The 23,306-nt window shown below is 42.0% G+C and overlaps 1 protein-coding gene across 2 annotated transcripts in view; it reads left to right on the forward strand.

The window, feature by feature from the left end:
- The window catches only part of USP10 (ubiquitin specific peptidase 10), a 319,435-nt gene that overhangs the window by 25,306 nt on the left and 270,823 nt on the right, over positions 1-23,306 (forward strand). For both annotated transcript variants that reach the window (XM_086945847.1, XM_086945848.1), the window contains exon 2: positions 19,237-19,305. In XM_086945847.1, the coding sequence (XP_086801973.1) occupies positions 19,237-19,305 (69 nt within the window). The remainder of the gene's footprint in view (positions 1-19,236; positions 19,306-23,306) is intronic.

Raw genomic sequence — 23,306 nt, forward strand, 5'->3', positions numbered from 1 at the left:
ACGCCGTTGCTGTGGGGTGGCAGGGTTGAGGTATGGGGTGAGGAGGTACTCACGGAGACCGTAGGCGCTGTCACCTGAAGGAAAGAAGCACAGGGTGAGTGCCTGTTCTGCGCAGATACATGATCACAGTGTACTATTTGGGGGCATGTGTACTTACCTAGTAGGTGTCCTTCGCCAAAGTCTCCCCTGGCCCGTCGTGTGTGCATGCCGCTGTGCCGGAATATAAGGAGTCATGTGTGCTCCCCGGATATTGTGCCACTATGTCCGTGATGGTTGTCTTGGCGTTGCACACCATCTGGATATTGAGGGAGTGGAATGACTTGCGGTACATGTATTCCGTTTGTGCTGGTGGGCAGATTTGGATGTGGGTACAGTCAATGCATCCTATGACATGTGGGAATTGCGCGATGTTGTAGAACTGAAGCTTGGTGTCATTCAAGTCCTGTTGGGTGGTCGGGAATGAGATGTAGTGGTGTAGCCGGGTCAGCATTGCCTCCATGAAACTCCTTAGGCAGCGGGACATGGTGGGCTGGGATATCCCCCCTGCATCAGCGACTATCCCTTGGAAGCTTCCGGAGGCCAGTAGGTGCAGGCTTCACAAGACCTGGACATGGGTGGGCACTGCATTGGTCCTCCTTGTTGGGTGCTGCATCAGGGGGTCTAGGTCCCGGATCAGCTTGATGATCATTGCCCCATTCAGGCGGTACTTAGAATAAATTTGCTCATCAGTTTGGCCCAGAAGGGTGATCCGCTGGCGGAATATTCGCTCCTGGATCCTGCGTCTGTTCCCTGCTGCTCGCTGTAGCCTTCGCCGCCTGACCACCATGTAGAGTCCTGGCATTGTGAGAGTCCTCATGCTCCAGCTGCGTATCCTTAAGTGTGTTTGGTCAGGCCAGCAACTGTTGGTAGTTAGTTAAAGTTTTTTTTTCCTTACTGGTTACCACCTGGTTTGGGTTCTCCTTAAATTGCGCGCCTCTAATAGCGATTTTCGGGTTTTTCGCATTTTGCGATTTCACTTGAATAGCGATTATTTAGCGATTTTGCAAATAAATTCGCAGAATCCATGGTTTCTCGCAATTTCCGAATCGCTAATGGCTTCTTCCTGGATTCTGCCAATTACTTTGCGAACTCGCAATTTTTCTTTAGTGAATTCGCAATTTTAGAGTTTTCACTATCAAGAATTCCTTTTCTTCAAATTGCGATTGCAATTGCTAATTCGCAGCTATTGCGATCGCAATTTGGCTTCATGAGTCTGGCTGTAACTTCTCACAATGCTAATCTCAGTTTTTGGCTTTCAGTCCCGCTATGCACTCTGTTTTTGTCAACTGTCCTAAAGACCGCTTTTGTAATTAGTGTTAATATTTTACTATTTCTGTAACATGCACCCGAATACTTGAGTACAATTGTTGCGCTTATGTATATTTTTGGTCTTTGGTTATGAACTCACTCCTATTCCCCAAGTGTTTCAACGACTAAAGACATATTTGGGAAGGACATATTGTATTTTCTGAGTGGTTGTAAGTAAAACAATATTTTGAAATGGAGTCTACATATTACTCTATGCTTCATTTTGGTAAAATACTTGCATAGGTTTCCAATGGCTGGTTTATATTTTTCTCGAAACGGTATTGCATATACCTTTTCGCAGTTTGGCATCTGGACACTAGTTTGTAATGTTTGAAGAGCTTTCTTTCGTTGTGTGATCTTATAGGTGCCTGCTGTTTGGGACAGTGTTTAAAGTGTTGTCTTTAAACAGAACAAGTAAGATATTTTAAAGGTGGGGGAGAGACCCATTCGAAACAGAAAAGGACCATTCCTAACACATGAGCTGGTATGTTTTGTCCATGTTCACATCGCATTCTCCTTCAAGGTTGCTCTACTGCTGTCGTCAGCTGGTTTGCGTCTGTTCATTAGATTGCAACTCTTTCTGCTCATGTAGATGTGTTTTTTTCCCTCTAGTATTGTAGCTTTATAAACAATACAAAGCTATGACTCGTGAGGGTATTCAAAGAACAGTTAAATCAGACCTGTAAAAGCAATATTCCAGGTTTCAGAAATTCTTGCATCCGTGGCATGGGTTTATGTGCTAGACTATTTTGGTTTCTATATTTGGTTAATCTTATAAAGCTTTCTTTTAAGCTGGGGAGGTGGGAATGGTCAACTATTGATTCCTAAAGCACACTGTTCAGTGTCCTGATTTGCTGACTCCTATACAGCATACTGTGCAATACAAAAAGTCAGAAATGCTGGTGTAGTAGTTTTCTGGCACTAGGCCATAGGATTAGTCATTTGTTACCGTAGTGCTATTTCAGCAGCATAGATGCATTTCCAAACACTCGTGCTAGAACTGCAGTTTCTTTTTCTTTTTGTGGTCATTCTTTGTCTGACTTCTAAACATACAATCGTGGATTAAGGAATATTGCGCTGAACAAAAGTTGTTGGTAGAACAGTCTCGGGGAGCACTTTCACAGTCAACGCAGACCTGCTCATAAAATATAAAGTTGTCTCCTTTTATAGAATAAATTAGTTAAGGACAACGTTATTCAATTTATGCTTCTGGCGTAATCTACACCAATTTAGCAGTAATACAACTAAGAGGCTAATGCTTGATTAACAGAATTAAAAAGTTTTCAAAGGATTGCTGAAAGATAGGAAACAATGGATTTAATCTCCAAGAGAGGATCAGTCCAAAATTGGGGATTAATCAGAAAAATAGCCTGGCCACCAGCCTTAGCTCTTTTAACACATGTGATGGTTAAAAGTAATTTACAGATTGTCGCCTTCACCGGATTATGAAGTGTAGAACGAAATGCAAGTGGAACTTCTCTGTGGCTTAAATAAAAAACATGTTTTTGCGTCAGACACAGGGCCCTAAAGTGATTCTGTGGTTTGACAAAAGATAATGTAAACCAATCCGAGCTTGAGTCACTTGATCAGATTATTTTGTGACCCACACATTACTCAAATAGCGAGGCTATTGATTCTTGGTAACTGATTCAAACATTTTTATGAAACCCACAATAAAGAACGTTTCAATAATCAGTCCTGAATAGTATGCAAACAGAGACCACTTGTTCGTGAAACTGTAAAGGATGGAAAGGAAGAATTTTTCATAATGCTTTGAGGCAGAAGCAGCAAGCTGATTAAACTGCTTTCAACAGGGAAGCAATTCCTAGGTCTGCGGGCCACTAGACTTTATTGTCAAGGGAAGACCAATTTATGTGGCCGGTTGACTAAATTATAGTGCAGAAAATTGACGTTTGCATAATTTATGCAGAACATTGTGGGCTATGTGGCAAAGTCGGTATATCTATGGCTACAGGGGAAACAAATGACACAATCACATAAATCAAGTGCCATACTTTTAAGATTAGAAAATAACCTTTTTTCAGGTCTCTCGCCTAGCGCTGCAGTGCGCAGCATTACCCGCGCAGCGCGAGACCTCTTGTACGGGGTTCTGAAAACTGACCACACGCTTGTGCGTGTGGTTTTGCTTTCGCCGGCTGCAATTGGCTTTAGCGTGCTTTAAAAAAAAAAACTATAGCACACAATTGAGCAAAGGCGGGCTCATGTCCGGCCTTTGCTCCGCCCACGTCCCGCCGGTGTCTTTTATGCGCATCATCGCGGCACAGACAACAGGCTCCCTCGCCCCTCTGTGGTGCACGTGCACAACTGGTTTGTTTAGTTTAAAATTTAATATTTACGCTGCACTAGTATGGATTGACTGGCTGTGCTGAACATTATTTTTTGCAAATTTGCTCAAATTGGCCAACTATTGGTGATTGGCGGCCGATAAGAGATACTCCAACCTTCCGCAATGATAAGCACTTTGTCCGTTTTACATTTCTTGCACAGGATTAGCTATCGGGACTTCAGAGGGGGGAGGAGGGGTTGACGTTGACACTTTATGCTGCACTTGTCGGAACTGGTTCTGTTGACGTGTATTCTGAACTTGGAGTGGGGCGCAGTCCAACGCAACCAGGGTACGGCTTGGTGCTCAGAAATTGGGGTTAAATTGTACTTTACCTTCGAGCTACGCAAACATTTTCCCCTTGATGTTTTGTGCTTTATAATTCTTGTTTTTGTTCAGCAATATGGTTGTAAATCATGTCCTGACGAATTGACAACTACTTAACGTCCTTTTTTATCATTATTTCATAATGTAATGGTTTTAATTGCCCGCCTAATAAAAATATGAGCTTCAGGGCTCAATGAGTAAAATAAAGAAAAATAAATGCATACGTACATATATAAATATAAAGTGCCGTAGTCCGTATTTGAGACGTGTGCACTACATCTGAAGTGAGGTACTCTGCATACAAGCAGCGCGTGCACCGTCCCGTCTGAAGCATGGTGCACGAGCAGCGTGAGCCCCAGGTGTGCTCGGAATAGCAACACCTGCTCACAATTCACCAGTGCTCGTGCACAAGTGCACACAGCCGCTCCAGTGCCCGCCTGGCACACACAGTTTCATGAGCACACCTTGCTCAATGTCACGTCCCAAGGGGGGTTTTCCAACAGCTCCCTGCGCACTGCTTACTCTGCCTTTTAAACATGAACACAAGGAATGGCCGAGGGTGCTCTAATCCGCCCCCTCATCCCCAGTTGGAACTTTATCCACAGGCTCAGCCTTTCTCTGAATGCTTTTCTACTACTGGGATTTCACAATGTCTTTCCACTTTTTTATTGGCACCTGTTCCAAGTTTGCAGTTTCCTTTACACTTTACCCAGCTTCAACTCAGAATAAATGTCTCTATTTTGTCCAGTTTCCCTTGATTTTTCCTCCATCATTCCTCTGTATTTTATCAGTACCACCCTTGTACCACCCTTTTTCGTTTTCAGCTCTTCTTTGTCTCGTTCATTATTTTCCACTTCCCCCTCTCGGATTAGTTTGCTGTCCTATGACGCTTTCATTTGCGGTTTATTTCCTCTTTTTCGTTTATTTCTTCTTGTTTCCACTGCCTCATTTCTGTTTTCTTTCCCCTTCCCTACTGCTTATTTCTCTCTCTGCTCTTTTCTTTACTTTTAATTATTATCTTCCCACTGCGTGTTTACGCTTTCCACCTTTTGTGTTTCTTGTATTTGTTGGCCTTTTGTTATTTTTCTCCTGGTTTCTGTTTATTTTAATTTCTCTTTTTTTCTTCTCTTGTATTTATCCTGCCCTTTTTGCTTATTTTACATTCTATTCTGTGCCTTTATTGTCATGCTTTCTCTTCTATTTTCTTTTGTTTACTTTATTTTGCTTCCGCCAATTTCTTCTTCTTTGTTTTCTTCTTATGTCCTGTCCTCTCCCTTTTTCTATGCTCTTCAATTCTACTTTTTTTAATTATTTGTCTTAGATTTCCTCTTCCCTCCGTTTATAACTTTTCTGTTTGATACACTCCTTTCGCATCTGTGTATTTACTTTTCTTCTAGTTATTGCTATTTTATTCCTTCTTTGGCTTTTCGTCGTCTTCAGGTCTGTTTTTCTCCTCTTCGCCTCTCCTAATAATTTCCCACAATGCCAATAGCTCACACATTATTATTCTTTTCATATTAAACTTTTGCTGTTACCTCTGGCGAGAATTATTAGTCTTGCAAATCAGTGTCTTTATTAGTGTGGGTACTGCTGGTACGTTTGCTGCTTTTCAATACTCTCCTTTAACCAGAGTCATGCAGCCTTATGACCTTTAAATCCGTAGATGTTTACATGTCCCGTCTGCATGACGTAAGCTGTGGTAAGTCTATTATGTCCCCCAGCAAGTCTGCTTGTTTCTCGCCAGTGCAGAAGAATACACCAGCCTTATAAAATTGCTCAAAATGCCAATAGAACAGTGCCAGGACCCTAGCATTTAAACTGTGCATTCGGGTAAATGTTGTTTTTGCAGGGAAAAATACATCTCTCCTGCGTAAAATGCACTTTAAAAGTACAAGAACATAGGGTCTTAAGTGCACCATGCTATATCGACAGCAGCCACCACAGAAACTGCAGCTTTTCTCACTTAAGTTCACTCATTATGCTATGGCCATGTAAGGGCTCATATTTCTATACTTCACCTGTAACTTGGCAGGGGTGAAAACAAACACTCCTAAATATTAGAGAATAAGGTGAATTAATATGCTATCTCTTGTCCTCAAATATCTGAAGAAGTGTTTGAGAGCCTGACCTTAATTTCTGCCACTGGTTGAAATGGAAAGATAGAAATGTAGGCACTCGGCACCAAAGTACCTGCTTGTTTCTGAGAAGTGGCGGTACTCTCCAATTAAAGGTATTGCATTTCTCTTGAAGTGCCGGTACTTTCCCTTGCAAAATTAAAAAGTGCCAGTACTCATTACCGGACAGTAACGGGCCATTTACAGCACTGTCCAGGAGTGACTGGACAAGGGTTTTCCTCGCTGACAAAGGGATCCAGGTAAAGATCTTCCTGAGCATCTTCATTGTGCCAAAACACGTGCCAGACACTGTCTTGACTTGCTCCTCCATAGATAGTTTATCGTCTATCCTGATGCCCAAATTCTTAACCCAACTCCTGGGTGAATGGGCTTCACCCAGCTCGGGCAGCCACCACTCCGGGGAACAAATTGCCTCCGCCTTCCCGAATAGCAGAATTTTCGTTTTTGAGGAAGTAAGTTGTAAAAAAAATTCCTCCTCATCCAAACGGCAATGCTAGACATGCAGCTTCTGAATTTCTGTTGAGTTGACCTAATATCTTCCCCAATGGGAATAATTAGCTGAGTGTCATCCGCATATGAGAGAGTTTCAAAGCCATAGCCTTTGATGATATCCGCCAGGGGTATCACATATGCATTAAACGGGGTAGGACTCTGCACAGAACCGTGCAGGACACCCCTGTCCACCCCTGTCGTCTGGGATACAAATGAACCCAGCTGGATGCTCTGTGTACAAACCGCTAGAAAACTCTGGATCCACTAAAGAGCCTTACCCCTCACCCCAATCCCCCTCAGTCTGTCCAGCAGCATCCGGTGTGAGATGGTGTCGAATGCCGCTGACAGATCAAGGAGGACTAGGATCACTGGAGTCCCTCTGTCTAATGTCATCCTGATGGTATCCGTCACTTCTAACAGTGTGGCCTCCGTGCTATGTGATGCACGGAATCCCGACTGCGAGGGATCCAAGAGGTGATTTTGTGGCTTAACCCGCGCTCTTTTCCACTTATTCGGAAATGTAGCCGTCCCTAACGAGATGTTGTGTATATTTTAGAAAGCGCATCTGCTAAGACCGGGCTGAGTATTGACATAACCGCCGTTGGTACAGGATCAGATGGCGAGCCCAATTTTACACGGCTTAGTAAAGCGCCTACTTGCTCTCTAGTTATATCGGCGAAGGAATCCAGCCCACAGGAAGAACACTCTTCCTGCGGGAGATCTCTAGGTACTTCTCACTCCACCTGTTCCTCTATGGCCGTATCAAAGGACTGATAGATCAGGTCGATCTTGTTGGTGAAATACCTGGATACATCTTCACATAGTTCCTGTGTAGGAGGGGGTGCCGCATTGTCAGCCTTAGGATTTGTAAATTCCTTCAGTATCCTATATAGTTCCCAGGAATAATTTTTGGCCTCTATAATGCGTACACCCAGATGTGTCCTTCTTGCTGTATTACAGCTATTCAGAATGTGCAACTAGCTGGGTGTATATAAGATGACTGTACACTAATGTCCAAGTATGCTCCGTTGAGGTTAACCATAATATGTAGCTGCTCATGTGAGAAATGACTTGGGTGTTTCACAAGGATGTCATGGTCCACAGAATGAAAAGCCTTGATAGGTGGAACAGCAGGGTAGCAAAGTCTCACTGATCCACGGTAGAACTTAATTCATCTTAGGCAATCATGCTTTCTGTACTTCTATCTGGCAGAAAACCCAAATTCCAAGAATCAAGGTAATCTGACTCCTCCAAATGAAACAATTGCCTGGGTACTACCTGCTCATTCATTTGACAAAGGACTAGGTAGGGGGTGATCTATTTATAATTGGCATCTTTCTAGAGAGTAATAGCCACACACGCTTCTTTCGAGCATGTTCCCGACGAGCGCAAATATTTGCGGTGAGGAAAAGGAGGGATTCATTAACCAACCACCAACACTCCACTTAGCCCACTCTTTGCTCATTTGTTGTAGGCTATTTTCTCAAATCTGGTAGTCTTGTATTGCTGATGCTCTTGTCCAATAGTGCATGGGTTCCCAGACAAGGTGTTGAACTAAACTCTCCTGGCTTCTTTCAATTTTTCAAGCTCTTTACAGGTTGAAGGAGTGTAAGTGTACAAAAATGTTGTAGATTCTGTTGCCTCATGCAAAATTTGTGATCTTGTATTGAAAGCAGAGACATTGCTCCTTTTTAGGTCTCACCTAGGGAGCGCTCTTTGAGACATGCTGTTTTCAGGATATGTAGTACAAAAGTTCGGGCTGGACTGTTCCCATGAGGCACAGGGTCAAGGCTGATTTGCATATGGCCATGTCTGAACTGGGGTGGTGTGGAGTGCAAAAAAGATGGATTTCGGCCCAGATCGCTGTACTGGGGTGAATGTATGACATTGTGCTGCATTCTTTCCATCAACTGTTGTTTTTGCATTTGTCACCCCGAGAGGGACGGGTATGCTCAGACGTGAGTCCCGTGCTCTCCACGCCACTGGAGTCAAGTTATCCTGGCTGAAGACGGATGATAGCCAGAAACCGGTCCTAGGATGCTTGATTCCGGTCCAGGGAAGACATGGCTTGGCAGTTCAGGCTGGACTGTTCCCATGAGGCACAGGGTCAAGGCTGATATACATATGGCCATGTCTGAACTTGGGTGGTGTGGAGTGCAAAAAAACGATGGATTTAGGCCCAGATCGCTGTACTGCGGTGAATGTATGACATTGTGCTGCATTCTGTCCAACTGTTGTTTTTGCAGTTTTCAGGATATGGGCATAACACTCTGTCCACTTTCCACCCATCTTTTTAATTGGCTCCTGTCCTTCGTAAATGCTGACTTTTCATTCATCAATTGGCTTAGTAGTCCCTCCTTAGTACTGCCTTGTCTCTTCTTGTAACCCCCCACGAGGACACCCCCTGTTACATCTGGTGTTACTTTTAGGTTTTAAATGCAGCCTCAGAACACTAGTTTCTCAAAGGGCTTCAGACAGGACACACGCTTAATCCAAGGCAAGGTTGGCATTTATATGAGACCTTTTATAAAATTCTCGTTCATCAGCTATACACGGAGTACAACTTAATCCGGAATTAATATAATAATTCTTTTGCCACATTTAAAAGCTACTAATTGTATATATGGGCTTGCTATTTGAATGTACTTTTAGTACGGTCTTGCATGCAATGCATTATAGCTAAGGTGGATTTGCCATACCTACTGCGGGGTGCAGTGCCATATATGACCAAAAGAGGTCCCATGGACCTCTTTTGGCCACATATGATACTGCACCCTGCAACATAGCAAGGTAATAAACATTGGCATGCCAATAACTCAAATTCGAGACCAATTGCATTTCAAATGCAATAGGTCTCCCATATGTTAAAGTTAGAGATGGTGGTGTTGAAAATGACAGTTTTTTACTTTTGCTTTTTCTTTATACTATTGGCAATAGTGCTACAGAAATATAATAACTCCACTGCAAGTAAAAAACATTTTCAATGCCCTATTTCTTTGGAATGAACTGCCATTGCAACTATGCACCTGTGAAAACGCTTGCATTTCAAAAAATCGCGCAAGAGCTACTTTTTTTAGTTTGAGGATGGGCAGCCCATGGCTGTTATGCGAGATATGCTGTATTTGGAGCATGGAGGTGAAGCTCCGCCCATATTTTTCATTTGGCTTGCCATTGTCCTTGGTAAATGCTATCTTCAGATTTGTTAATAGGCTTTGTAGTCCCTCCTTAGTACCGCCTTGTCTTCATTTGTAACCTCCCTTGGCGACACCCCCATTACCTGTGTTGTTGCTCAGCAGGCTTTAATTACAGACCGAGCACTCTGTTTAATGCTTTTCCCTGCTTGCCTGTGGGACACGTTCTTTCGTTGGACTTCATTAATTTTTTCCATTGCACAGCACACCACAGTGGCGGCCGCGCCTTTGGTTTATTTGCGGCGCCGAATGTGGGCGCATGTTTTTTTTTTTTCTCCTCTATTTTGTAACTTTTCTTTGTGAAAGCGCCCCATGCTGCACGTTTACGTTAATGGTGGCCACTCCCCCTTTCGTTAGACGAGCCGCGTCCAAGGAAAGGGGTGAAAGCGCTGCATGGGCGCTTTTGCAAATAACCATTTGCAGTGCAATTGGTCACTCATTTTCAAGATTTTAGTAAATTCAAGACATATTCCATTGCAAATGCTTGTGCTTGTTTCTGGCTGCCTCGGAGTCTAAGCTCCCACTAGAGATCACTCAGCCAATAGGAGGGCTTGTCTCAAAAACCTCTGCAACCCGTGGTATCTGAGGAGCCATTGGTCCACGCACTCAGGCGCTCCCCCCTCCTACAGAGGTAGCTAGTTTCCCTTTCCGTGACGTCCAGGGTGAGAGTCACTCTCTGGTAAATCATTGAGTCCTGCCAATGCGCCAGTTCCGGGAGGTATGAGATCAGCAAATATTGAAGAGACACAAGTGGTGGCAACGAAGTCAGTGAGTAGTTGAACACACAGGACGTGATTTTAGCCTAATTTCTTTTAAATTACTTTTTTACCTGCCACACGCTGGCAACAAGTGCTGTTTACGAGTAGATAGCAGATCCACCACTTCTCAGTCAACATCTCACTGATCCTCACAATACTTCGGCACGCCGATTTTGATCTGCCTCGCTCTGTCATAAATGCAGTGGGCCCTCAACTCATTTTGTCTCATCGATAAAATGGCGTAAACACATGAAGTCCGATGTTCATAAAGAAGTCACTTTTTTTTTTAGCAAGCAAGAAGTAAGAACAGAATATGCTGCAGCACTCGAGATAATGTGCTTCATGGCTAAATACTTAAAAGGTCCCATAGGCGAGACCGATTGCATTGCAAATGCTTGTTTGAGTGCCTTTTCTTTTGCCTGTTGCCCGTCGTCTTAGTCCTGCACTGAGATACTCCTTTGGGGGTGATTAAAGTGTGTAATATTTTAAAATAACATAGTGCAACACTGCAAATGCTTGTTGTAAGAAAGAAATATATGATCAAAACTAAAGTATGAAATTAACATCACTATCAAAAGCGATTGAAACACAACAAATGTATACAAGTATTTCTTGCAATAAAATTTATGTAAATTGTGTAATAATGTGAGATGTACTTTTTAATATCTGTGATCGAAATAAAGTTTTTATGATGGAAATAAAAAAAAGTGGTCTCCATTTCTGTTAAAGGGTTAGCACACATTTTCCATATTCCATTGCTTGTTCGGAAAAGAACCCAGAGAATAATTCATGCCATTATTGAGCCCTTGATGGAGCAGCCTGTGAACTAGCGTCCATGAACAGAGCAACGGCATAGATATTAAAAAACTTCACTCCAGTTATCACCGCTAACAAATAACTTTGGTGGAGGGGGGAGTGGGGTGTACAGTTCATTTGAGTGAAGATCCGCTCCCAAAAGTTCAAACATTCCTTTAAATGAAGCAGCCTCATAGTAGTAATCATTATTTGAGCAATGTATATCTAAAATGTCTGAATACAAAGTTGTGCGGGTTTAGGAAGTGCTTAGAGACCACAGGTGCCGCAAGGGCTGCCATCAATGACCCTTTTGTTAAGCTGATCATATCGAAATAATAGCTCTGCAAAATTCAAATTATTACTCCCTTGTCTTTAAATATTGTTTATCTGCCATCTTGGATTAAGGTAAGACTTTCACTGGATGGAGAAAAGGGACAAATGGGTAAGAGGTTGTTTAATTTAGTTGTTGAACCGCCAGATAAATGCGGTATCCTCTGCCTGCTTCAAATCCCTCCGCATATTCTGAAAAAACCTCATATGGAGCCCATCAGAATCCAGAAAAATTGTCACGCACGCTCAGTAGTAGACTGGACTACGCCGGAATCATCAAAAAAATGTACAAACTCCAGACCATCTAGAATGCCGGAGCCAGAGAGGTCATAGACGCAGCCACTTCACCCAACACCTCCACAATCTCCACTGGCTCCCTATCAAAAGAAAAATAACCTTTAAACTCCTCCCTCACGCATACAAGTCCCTCCACAAAACTGGACTCATTCCACGCACCCAAAGACACCTACGATCAGCTGACCTCTCTCTGGCCACCATTCCACGTATCTACAAGACCGGAACGGGAGGAAAGTCCTTCTCCTACCTCACAGCCAAGGCATGGTATGACTTCCACCTCCGGCAAGCCCTTACAATGCTCCAGTTCAGGAAGGACCTCAACACCTGGCTCTTAATATGACCCCTGCACTCAACATCGCTAATGTTAATAGATCGAGGTTAGGAAAGACCACTATCTGTATTCCCCCAGAATCCCCGGAGTCCAATATACTCTATAGGCCGCTTATAGATGATTTCTCTTGAGATTAGCTGGTTTAACTACCGCCTGTAACATAGTAAAAGAGTCACATCAGAGTTTCCGTAAGCCATCCCAGTTTTCAGTGAGATCACTACCACAGCGTTTCGCCAGCTCCATGTCTAGACAATCCCCTGTAATTATAAAGGCCCTATACCAGAATGAAACCTCGCCTTTCCATATTCCTAGTCTAGAAATCCGAGTCAATACTTATACTCTGATCCTTGTTGCTCCATGACTGTGCTATCCACCATGCGGACAGTTGATAACACTTAAAATCTCGTCAGTGTCCCACTAGTTATACTCAACATTAGGTCCCAGCTAATAAGTTGTTAGTCGTTCTGAAGATCTTCCCACACCATAATACCTGCTAGTCTAAGTGGTTGTGATAATTGGTCCTGGAGGCATTCAGGTGTGCCTGGGGAATCCCATATTGGGGCTTGTGCCATATAATACGGTATTCCAAGACTTTTCCTAATGTACCCCCAGTTTTTTATTGCAGCCAATAGGATCTTAAGACGGACCTTTTTGTAGAACTTAAAATTGCCGAATTTATAAAGGAAAAACTCCTGTCCCTGCGGAACATCCTGTAGCATTGCCTGAAACAAAAGGCCAAAAGAGGATGAATCTACCTTATTAGCTAACATTCTAACATTTTTAAGATGAAAGGCATGACAGTAAGAAAGTAGGTCAGGTAAAGCCAATCCTCCTATCTTTAACCCTCTCCTGAGCTTTTTTCCACGCTATCCTCTGGCTTATTGTGGCCCATATAAATGAGCCGATTTTACCTTGAAGGGTAGCTAGATCTTTGTTATTAAAAGAAAGTGGAAAAATCGAGGCATATAGGCCCATCTCATTATTAAATAATGATCTCAAGATCTTCTCTGGGATTCTGGCCACCAGGATGGCTAAAATTATTAAAACCATTATACATCCTGACCAGAGAGGGTTTATACCCGGAAGACAGCTTAACGAGCTTACTTTCCTAGCCTTGGGGGCGATAAATGTTGCAACTGAAAAGAAGTTACCGCTTACTATTGTTGCAATCGATGCCGCTAATGCGTTTGACCAAGTCAGCTGGAGCTACCTTTGGGAGGCATTGCCGGGTTTTGGCTTCCCTATTAACTTTATTGAGGCTGTCAAATCTCTGTATTTACATCCACAGGCGAAAGTACTAATTAATGGGTCCCTAACCGAATGGTTTAGTATCTCATGAGGCACCAGACAGGGGTCTCCCTTATTTTTTATTATATACATTGAGCCTTTCGTTTGCTCTCTTAGAAAGGATCCCATCATACGGCCATTTAAGATTGCCAACCTAGAATTGAAGTTAGCCCTATATGCGGACCACCTTCTTATGTATACGTCGGACCATGCTGTTAGCTGGGGCATTTGGTAAGATCTCTGGTTATAAAATCAATAAAGAGAAAACTGAAATAATGAGTTGGAACTGCACTAATGTAATCGGGGCGAAGGGCCGGATGAGGTATCTGGAGATCTACCTAGCTCAGAAGCTGTCAGGTACACCTAAAATCAGCTGGGAAAAGGTTTCTAAGGAGGTAGGCGGTTTGTTGTCACGCTGGGTGAACCTACCACTGAACATATATGGGAGGGTTAACCTCGTTAAAATTATCATTTTACCTAAGTTAACATTTCTGTTCAACTCAAATGCCATACTTGACCTGCTAACCTCTCCTGGTTACTCCATAAGACAAGATGGACTGGAAAGAACTGGTGGAGGCCTAGCCATTATCCACAAAGCTGAAATCCTTCTATCCTTACTAAATAAGGCAGAATACTTGACATTCGAGTACCTCGGCTGCTAAGTTAAAGGCAATGTATCCCCACCTATCAAAGTACACAGCATCTGCCAACCTCCTGGAAAGCGCGCCCTTTTCGGCGAAGAGTTATTGGACCTACTAACTCGGTTCTCCCTAACTGACATGAAGGATGTGTTTCTGGGAGACTTTAACTTACACTGAAACAACCCTGAAGACTCCACAATCTAGCGCCTCATGAACCTTCTAGAAATAAACGACCTAAAGGAGCTCTGCAATAAACCATCACATATCAAAGGCGCTCTGCTTGACGTGATTACCAACAATGAACTGATCTCCCTTAACACATCCTACCTATGGACTTGTCAGAGCACCATCTCATACTGTTCAACATCGACACCTCCATCAAACCACACTTGAACTCATCAAATAAACCCAAGCATTGGGCCAGAAACCTCAAACTAGTCCCTTTCACGGACCTTGAAGCCAAGATCTGTGAGCAAATATGTTTCCCTTCCTCGCATAACGTAAATGACCTGACAACCCACTTCAACACTGCTACAACGGAAGCTCTCAACCTTGTTGCACCTCTCAAACTAAAACCACTAAGATCAATTCAATCAAAATCTTGATTTACCTCGGATCTCAACAACAGAAGACTTCTTAGGCAAGCTGAAAGGACCTGGAGGCAAAACCCATCGTCGGTACATCTTCTCCTCAGAACGGCAAGGATGACTTATAAGAAGCACATCTTCAGAGAAAAAGCCACCTTCTTCTGCAATCAACCTGACTGCAAAGAACAGGCCCAGAGAACTCTTAACATCGTCAAACAACAAACCACTTCCTTGTCAACACATGAAATTATAGACTCTAATGAACAGTGTGAAGAAATTGCCAGTTTCTTCAAAGACAAAATAACGAAAATGTATCTATATATCCTTCGTCACAACCCCACCCCCCTTACAACCAATCTGTTTGGACACTCCGTACAATACCTCAATCACTCTTCTGGACCTCGCCATAGACAAAATAGCTCCTAATGGAACTACCGCAACCTCTCCAACATCCAATTGAAACAACCCAATTGGTCAATCTTCAAATCCATGACAGAACTTGAGGTTTTTAATATTATTGTGAAACTAAAGCCCACTTCTCACACCAAAGATCCCCTCCCTGACAAAATGGTACATAACCTTAATTATATTTTTGCCCCGTATTGGACAAAAATCATCAATTCCTCTGTCTCCTCTGGTTGTGTACCAGAGTCCCTCCAACTAGGTCAAATCAGACCCATTCCCAAGAATCCCAGGGCTGACCCTAATCGCACCAACCTCCAATTCCTAGTCAAAGCTATGGAAAAATGCACATTACAGCAACTCGACTGACACATTAAGGATTCCAACTTACTTGACTCCTTCCAATCCAGGTTCAGAAATGGCTGTAGCACAGAAACTGCCATGCTTAATATCACAGATGACGTCCATAGATCCTTAGATGATGGTGATGCATGCATACTTATCCTCCTTGACTTATCAGCGACCTTCGACACTGTAAACCACACAGCCTTACTGGAATCCTTGTAGATCTGTTCCGGTATTAATGGCACTGATTTTAAAATGGTTCACTTCTTACCTTTAACACCGATCACAACAAATCAAAATTCAGTCTTGGCTCTCGAAACACTTACCAGTCTCTTTTGGCGTACCCCAGGGCTCAATCCTCTCCCAGTCACTGTTCAATCTCTTCATGGAACGCCTTTCGATCATCCTGAAGCAAACTGGAATCAAATTCCACCTATATGCAGACGACACGCAACTCCACTACAAAGTTAAAGCTCCTAGAGACATCCAGCACCTCAATGTCACACTGTGTAATATTCAATCGTGGTTTAACTCTGAACGATCTAAAATTAAACCCCACCAAAACAGAAATTATCCTGTTCTCCCCCAAAAGTAACCACCTTTCTATAAAAGACCTGAAGGCTCTAAAATGTACTTTACTCTCGCAAATTCGGCTAAATCCCTTAGATTCACCCTGAATAAAGACTTGTCAATGAAGGAGCACATCAAAAACTCAGCCAAAGGAGCAATGTACACACTAAAACACCTAAAAAAAATTCAAACCATTTATCCCCCCGGATGATTTCCAAGGCGTCGTCGAATCTCTGGTCCTTTCCAAACTTGACTATGAGAATGTTATCCTCGCAGGGACTCTGAAATCGCACCTTGCTCCCCTCAGATCAGTACTAAACATGGCAGCCAGGCTCATAACCAATATCAAACGGTATGATCACATCATGCCTGCACTTAAAACCCTCAAATGGCTTCCTATAGAAGTAAGATGCAATTTTAAGACTGCCTGTATCACCCACAAAGCCATTGGCTCGCTCACTCCTGAATATTTAGATACCAAACTCATTAAAGCAGGAAGAACCAGATCACTGAGAAGCTCCAACATACTTTTTCTTGTCTCTCCCAAATTAATAAAGAAGTCTACCCAGGCGTGCTTGTTCTCGGGTAACGCTACCAGCATATTGAACTCTCCCCCGACGGACTTCAAATGCACCCCTCCTTCACTGACTTCAAAAGAGACCTACAACGCCATCTCCTCAACAAACACTGGAACACTTGAGCAATTCTTGACCTCCGTTCTAACAGTCTCGTTTTAACCAGTTAAACAGATGGCAGTTTTTCTGTTTTGCCTCCGTATACCATGATGGTCGTTCTCTCACTGGATTCAAAACTGCTGACTTGCCTGTTAATAGTACCCGCCCTCAGGGCCTAGCTGCTGTCTATGTACATATTGTATTCCACCCGCTTTGCCAAATATTTCCATGTGTATTTACTGTTTGTTCGTACATGAGCCTTAGTTTGTTGTGCGTCATTTACAAAGTGACTGGCTTATGGCCTGGCTCTTGATTCTGTAAAGCGCTCTGATATCCCAGTGTATAGCTAGCGCTATATAAAACTTGTAAATAAATGACTGAGTATGCAATCTCTCTATTTTGTTGTTACCACCATCACGGTTAGACCAGTACCTGCCATTTGCTTTATGGGGTTTGGAGTAAGCCTAAATGATTTCTTCACTATCGCAAGTAACTCCTTAGGCAAATTGCCCCAAAAGTCCTCCACCTCAGATAGTATCTCAGCAGAAACGCACCGAATTTGCAGGTTGTCTAGTATTTTCATCTAGCTGTACCATAGCTGTCAAAGCGTTCTCTCTGAAAGATTGGGCCTCTTGTGTCTCCATCTGTGATTCTCCCTCCAACACTTTGACCCTGTCCTCCGTTGATGCAAATGTGTGCCCCTGCTCTCTCCATCCACACACCAGGACTTCCATTTCTCCTCTCTTACACACTACAGAGCCCACCGTGGACATTTTGTGCCCCAGGACTGTTTGTGCGTCCTGAATTGAGGGCTGGAGGGTCTGCTCATCTCTCAACAGTTGATTTTCACTGGTTGTTTCCCCAAAACGATCCTGCTGGAGCATCTTGAGGCTGTCCCTTGGAAGTTAAAATAATTCCCCCTCTCTTCTTCACGGCCGTGTTCATCACCTCCAGATGGCAACGTTGCTTTGAATGAGGCTCTTTACATCATCTGGAGCTGATTGCAGGGGTGCCTCCCCCTGGAGGAATGATTAAAAGCAGGCTGCTGGCCTCTGATAATTGAAAAGCTGCCTCCCAACGGCTCAAGGCAAAAAGAAAGTTACTCTGGCTTGTCCTCTAGCTGCGGTTGGTGCTGCGCTTGGTATGAGCTGTTCTAGGAGCCCAATGTCCTCTACATACCAAGCTCAGGCGACACCCCTACTGACACTTCCACAATCACACTCCTTCTCACTCGGTGACGGCCTTAGGTGGGATAACACCATTAGCGTACTCTAGCTCTCATCAGTGCACATCTCGCAGTTTAACCGGGGATCAGTGATGGCGGCGCCACCAACCTCCGGATATCTGACATAGATGAGGAGTCCCCTAAGCACCTTGGTGTCCGCAGTTTTGTCAAACAAGGGGCCTGGTCCGTGACTGCAGCGAATCACAGCTGAACCCACTACTATTTTTACAATTCTTAGTTTAAACCTTGCTGACCATAAAACGGAGAAAAAACAACCCAATCGTGGTGGTTGCCATTTTTGCCAGGCCCAGCTTTCTGTAAAGTACTAATGATTATGAAAACATGCCCAATCCTCTTTGCAACAAACTCTTCTTCCTGAATCCAATTCCGCTAACTTGTGCACACATGGTTCCACCGCATAAATGATAACCCATTGCCCTGCCACCTATTACGCTTTCTCCAAATTGATTAGAAACTAAAGTTAATTAGAAATGTTGACATTTGAGAGAATTGGTCATACCCTCATTCTTGCCTAAATGCAATCACGAGTTGAAAGGTAGCCTTCAGTCATCCCAAACCCTTCTTACTAATTTGGACCCCCCAAATCTCCTTTTAGAACTCTTCCCCACTTTATCCAATTCATCCAATTAGTCGTATATGTCCACCGCTCCTAAAACCATTAAACATCAAGTAGCACAAGAGCACAACTAATCCACAATGAAAAAGAGAGCACGTATTACTAATACACTACCTATTTTAACTCCAACCTGGATTCTGGGGTAGCATGATACTTACTGCAAAGCTCTTCAGCACCCTTTTCAGGGTAAGTAAGTGATATCTAACATTTACAATGTAACTTCTGGGTAAGCACCATAGACATCACACTTTTCATGCAGCTTTTTTAAGAACTGGATTGATGTGCACCCCAAATAATGTAAGTGTTGAAATCATTAGACGGCAGTACATAGAGAAAATCCCAATTTTTATTTCATTATTTGCATCTGCTACAGAATCCCAACATTTTATTGGCCCTATAATATCTGTTATATATTGGTTCTCTACAACTCTGTCTTCAGTGGAATGTTAATATTTCTGTATATCGATGTCCTCTGTACATTTTAAACAATTCATGGTAAATGCTTCTTTTTCTCTTTGTAGTACATCTTTGGGGAGTTCAGCCCAGATGAGTTCAATCAGTTCTTTGTGACTCCACGTTGCACAGTTGAGGTAAGAAATACTTTAATGCAACTGTGATGTTAATCCTGTCCGGGTTCAGATACTGAAAAATGATTGGAGTTTAGAAATCTGATCCCATTGTAGTATGTGAGTGGGACAGATTTGTGCTTCTTTATTTTTATATGTTTGCGTAGTGGCACAAAGTGCTACTAGGCTGAGCTAGTTGTAGGTCAAGAAATAGACTTGTTAGCGGGAAGTTGCTGAATCCATAACATATCCTTCCATTGCCTAAGTAAGGTGGACTCGGCAAGAGGTTTGAAATTGTAAGGTATATGGTATTAATGCAGAGGCCAGGTTGTTGAAGCTGCTTTGTCGCTATGGTGGTATGTAGTGGTGGAAGGGGTTCATGGCCCTTGCTGGGGCCAATGCCTCCTCTCTCCTGAAACATTTTGTGTATACCATTAGACATGTACTACCAGAATCCTTCCCTGAATGTAATCTGCCTTCCATAGGGTTGCTTGGTTCTAGGCAGTCACCCCTCGTCCTGCTTCTGACCTGTTAGACACTCTTGTACTTTTGTCCAGTTGTGTACTGGGGAACTGCATAAGTGCTCAGTTACCATACGTCCTTTTCCAAGTGCCTCCTTAACCTACTGTTGTCAGGCTGATTAACCTGGCTTCTGATGACTCAGTGCAGTATCATAGCAATGATGCAAGCTCAGTTACCTCAACGCACCAACATGTAGCTACAAGTGTAGCTTTCCTGTGAGACAAAGTATTGTAATTACATTTATTCAGAGCTTACTACCCATGACGAGACGTTTAACCATTTTACTGCGGGTCGCATCACACTCCAAAACCCAAGGTTAATAGTTAGTAGAGTGGTTATTAGTTCTTGGGATTAGTCTCCTGCGCTGAAGAAAACCCTTTGATGGAGTTGTGTGGTCATTAGTGTGATTTCAATCACTTTGTTGGTTATATGAATAGTTAGGAAAGAGGAGATTACGTATTGTTAGGTTGCAGGGATATGGTTTCAAATTGAGGATGCAGGGTAAGGAAATTATGGGTATGAAGGAGAGAGAACAATCAACAGTTTTAATTTTCGGTCAGTTTTTCATGCTGGAGTTTGGGAATACGGTGTTTTGAAGGATTCTTGAAATCATATTCAATCTGAGGATGCAAAACTGTGGAAGTAAAAAACCTTTTGGCCTATTCACAAACTGCATTTTGTAATGCAAAAAGTAGTACTAAAGTAGTACAATTCGTGGCCTGCAAAATGCTACTCAGTAACCTACTTGTGTACCAATGCCTTCTCTATCTTTTCTGTGCACATAACCATGCCTCAGTGGCAAATATCTTCACTCACTGGTATCTATCAATTATAAATGTGGAAGGGGCTGGAAAATTGAGAATAATCCTAAATGGGGAAGGTTTTCAGGAAAAATTAAGCAGGGATTTAGGAAGCGATATCCACAATAGTAAGTCCACTGCTATTCACAAACTACTCCTAAAGTTTCTCCAGCCCTAAAGGTGTAAAAAAAAAAAAAGACGTAGATGTACTATAGCTCGGCCTTGGAATAAGTCAAGTGACATTATGGCCATCCACTGGTACTGCCCCACACTTGCTTAGAAAACAGTAGAGACCAGGAAATGAAACAAAACCCCATAAGAACTAGTATAAGATTAGTTCAATTAATTTGACACTTAAAAATATATATACAATTTTGATGAATTGTAATGAAATTCTTAGTTCATTTTAAAAGGTAAGCTTACTCAAAAAATGAAATTACACTTAAAGATTGCTTACATGCATAATTCAATGTTTTATACATCTTTTTTTTATTTGGTGTGTTTTTTTAATGGTTTAAAAAAAAATTCACATTTAAATGAATTAGTTAATAATCGTAATTTGAATTATTGTGCTCTAACATTGGTTTTTATTAGTTCTATGCTAAATAAAAAACAAAATACATTCAATCTTATTTTTTTGTTTAATTGATAAACCGATATTAATGTTCCCTATGCTTTCCCGTAGGCAGATCACCACCCCTGTGGCAGGGATTTCCACTGATGTGTGCAAAGTTACAAGTAGTAATTTTACATTTATAAATACTGTTTGAGAAGGTTCTACCCCCTCATTTGAAAGAGTGGGGACATGCAGGTCCACATATAGGTGAAAATCTACTTTTAGAAATAGTGAATCACCATTACCTTTGCAAATGGCTCCCATTTATTTTGTGTAAGCTAGCATATTGTACTGTACAATGCACGTGCCACTATCCCTCTCGTGTGGGGCTCAGGTGCCTAATCACACAGATGGCACACTACATAGTTACGTAAAATTATGCAGATTACCTCCTGCTCAGCAACAATAAATTGTATGTGTGAGCAAGTGCTTTTTGCAAGTTTTCATTAAAGGTAAATAACTATTACTATTACTGAATAAATATTTCTGATGGATTCTTACAACCGCATATTCCTTGGCTCAAGAACACACTCCGACGCCAGACCGGACCCAGAGAGACTCTGCGCAGTGCTATAAAAATAAGAAAAATTATACCAGACCTGCTTACCAAATTACTTGGGGCCATATGTATCAACATCCTGATTTGCAATTTTCAAATAGCGATTTTTTTTTTTTTTTAGAAATCGATATTTGAGAATTGCAAATAGGGATGTATGTAAAAAATTGCATTTTTTTTAGCGATTTCTTAATATTCCTTAATTGCGATTTGTAAATTGCGAATCGCAATTAAGGAATACTTTCCAAGTCATTCTCAATTTGTGATTTGCAATTTGAGAATCTCAAATTGAGAATTATTTCAAGGGTGCAGGGGTGTCAAAAGGACACCCTGATGCACCCCTGAAATAAGCATGGGTGCACATGTGGCGCACATAAATGCACTAAGGGCATGTATGTGCTTCACATTGCACTTTGAAAAATGCAAAATAGTGCATTTTTCAAAGAAAAATCGCAAATTACCACCAATTTGAAGTAGGTGGTAATTTGCGATTCCATAGGGCCAAATTGCACTTTTTTGGTGCTTCTTACATTGCATTTAAGGAATCGCAACATTTTGCGATTCCTTAAATGCAATCGCAAAATAAGGAATCACAAATTTTGCGATTTCTTATTTTGCCTTAATATATACCATTTGGCAAAATTGCATTCGCCGACATTCTGTGAATTTCGGCGTTTGCAATTTTGCTTGATACACATGGCCCTTAGTCTATTCGACTTAACTAAAACGCCCTGGGCCAGTGATCCAATCTCAAATCGTGTGATACTCGACAAATATTTCATTTCACCCCCATTCTTTTTCAACATTATCACTTATTGAGAGCACCTTCAAATATGTGAAGATCAGCATGGCTGCTGCACAAAAACGTGTAAGTTTCATTTAAATAGACTAAACCTTTGTTCCGTGTAGAATAAGAATCTAGCCCACATAGAAGGGTACATGTGACTCCTGATTTGTCTCTTAGTGCACTATTGGCATTGTCAGGAATGTTGCTCAGTTCATTTTGAACAACCCTCACTTTAAATAAATATTTTAAAGCTCAAAGTTGTAATGCATTGCCAATTATAGACCACATATCTTTTATTTGAAATTTACACAATTTCTCGATGACATACATTTTTACTGTTAATTGTATAGCCTACAGACTTTATGTGGAAATTGTTTTTTTTAGCAAATATTTATCAGTTTTGCATCACCAAGTAAAGTTAACTGATGATTTTAGTACTATTACAATCTTTGTTTCCATCCCACCTCCGAATTACTAAAAGTGCTATTTTGACGGACATAATTTGAAATAATTGTTCAGATTCTTTTCAAACTTTTTAAATGTTACAAAACTAACTGATCTCCTACAGCCTTAAATTTCACACTCCCTATACCCCAGCACGATTGTCAGACAGCTCACTTTATAGACTCCAACTGTGCAGTCGGAGAAATACAAGTGAACGCCAATAACCAATCACCAAGATGAAATAAGCAGCAGTTTGTAAGAATACATAATTTGACCTTTTTCTTCGAATGCACCACAAAT

Source organism: Lissotriton vulgaris, chromosome 12, assembly GCF_964263255.1.
Source record: "Lissotriton vulgaris chromosome 12, aLisVul1.2, whole genome shotgun sequence".
Lineage (NCBI taxonomy): Eukaryota > Metazoa > Chordata > Amphibia > Caudata > Salamandridae > Lissotriton > Lissotriton vulgaris.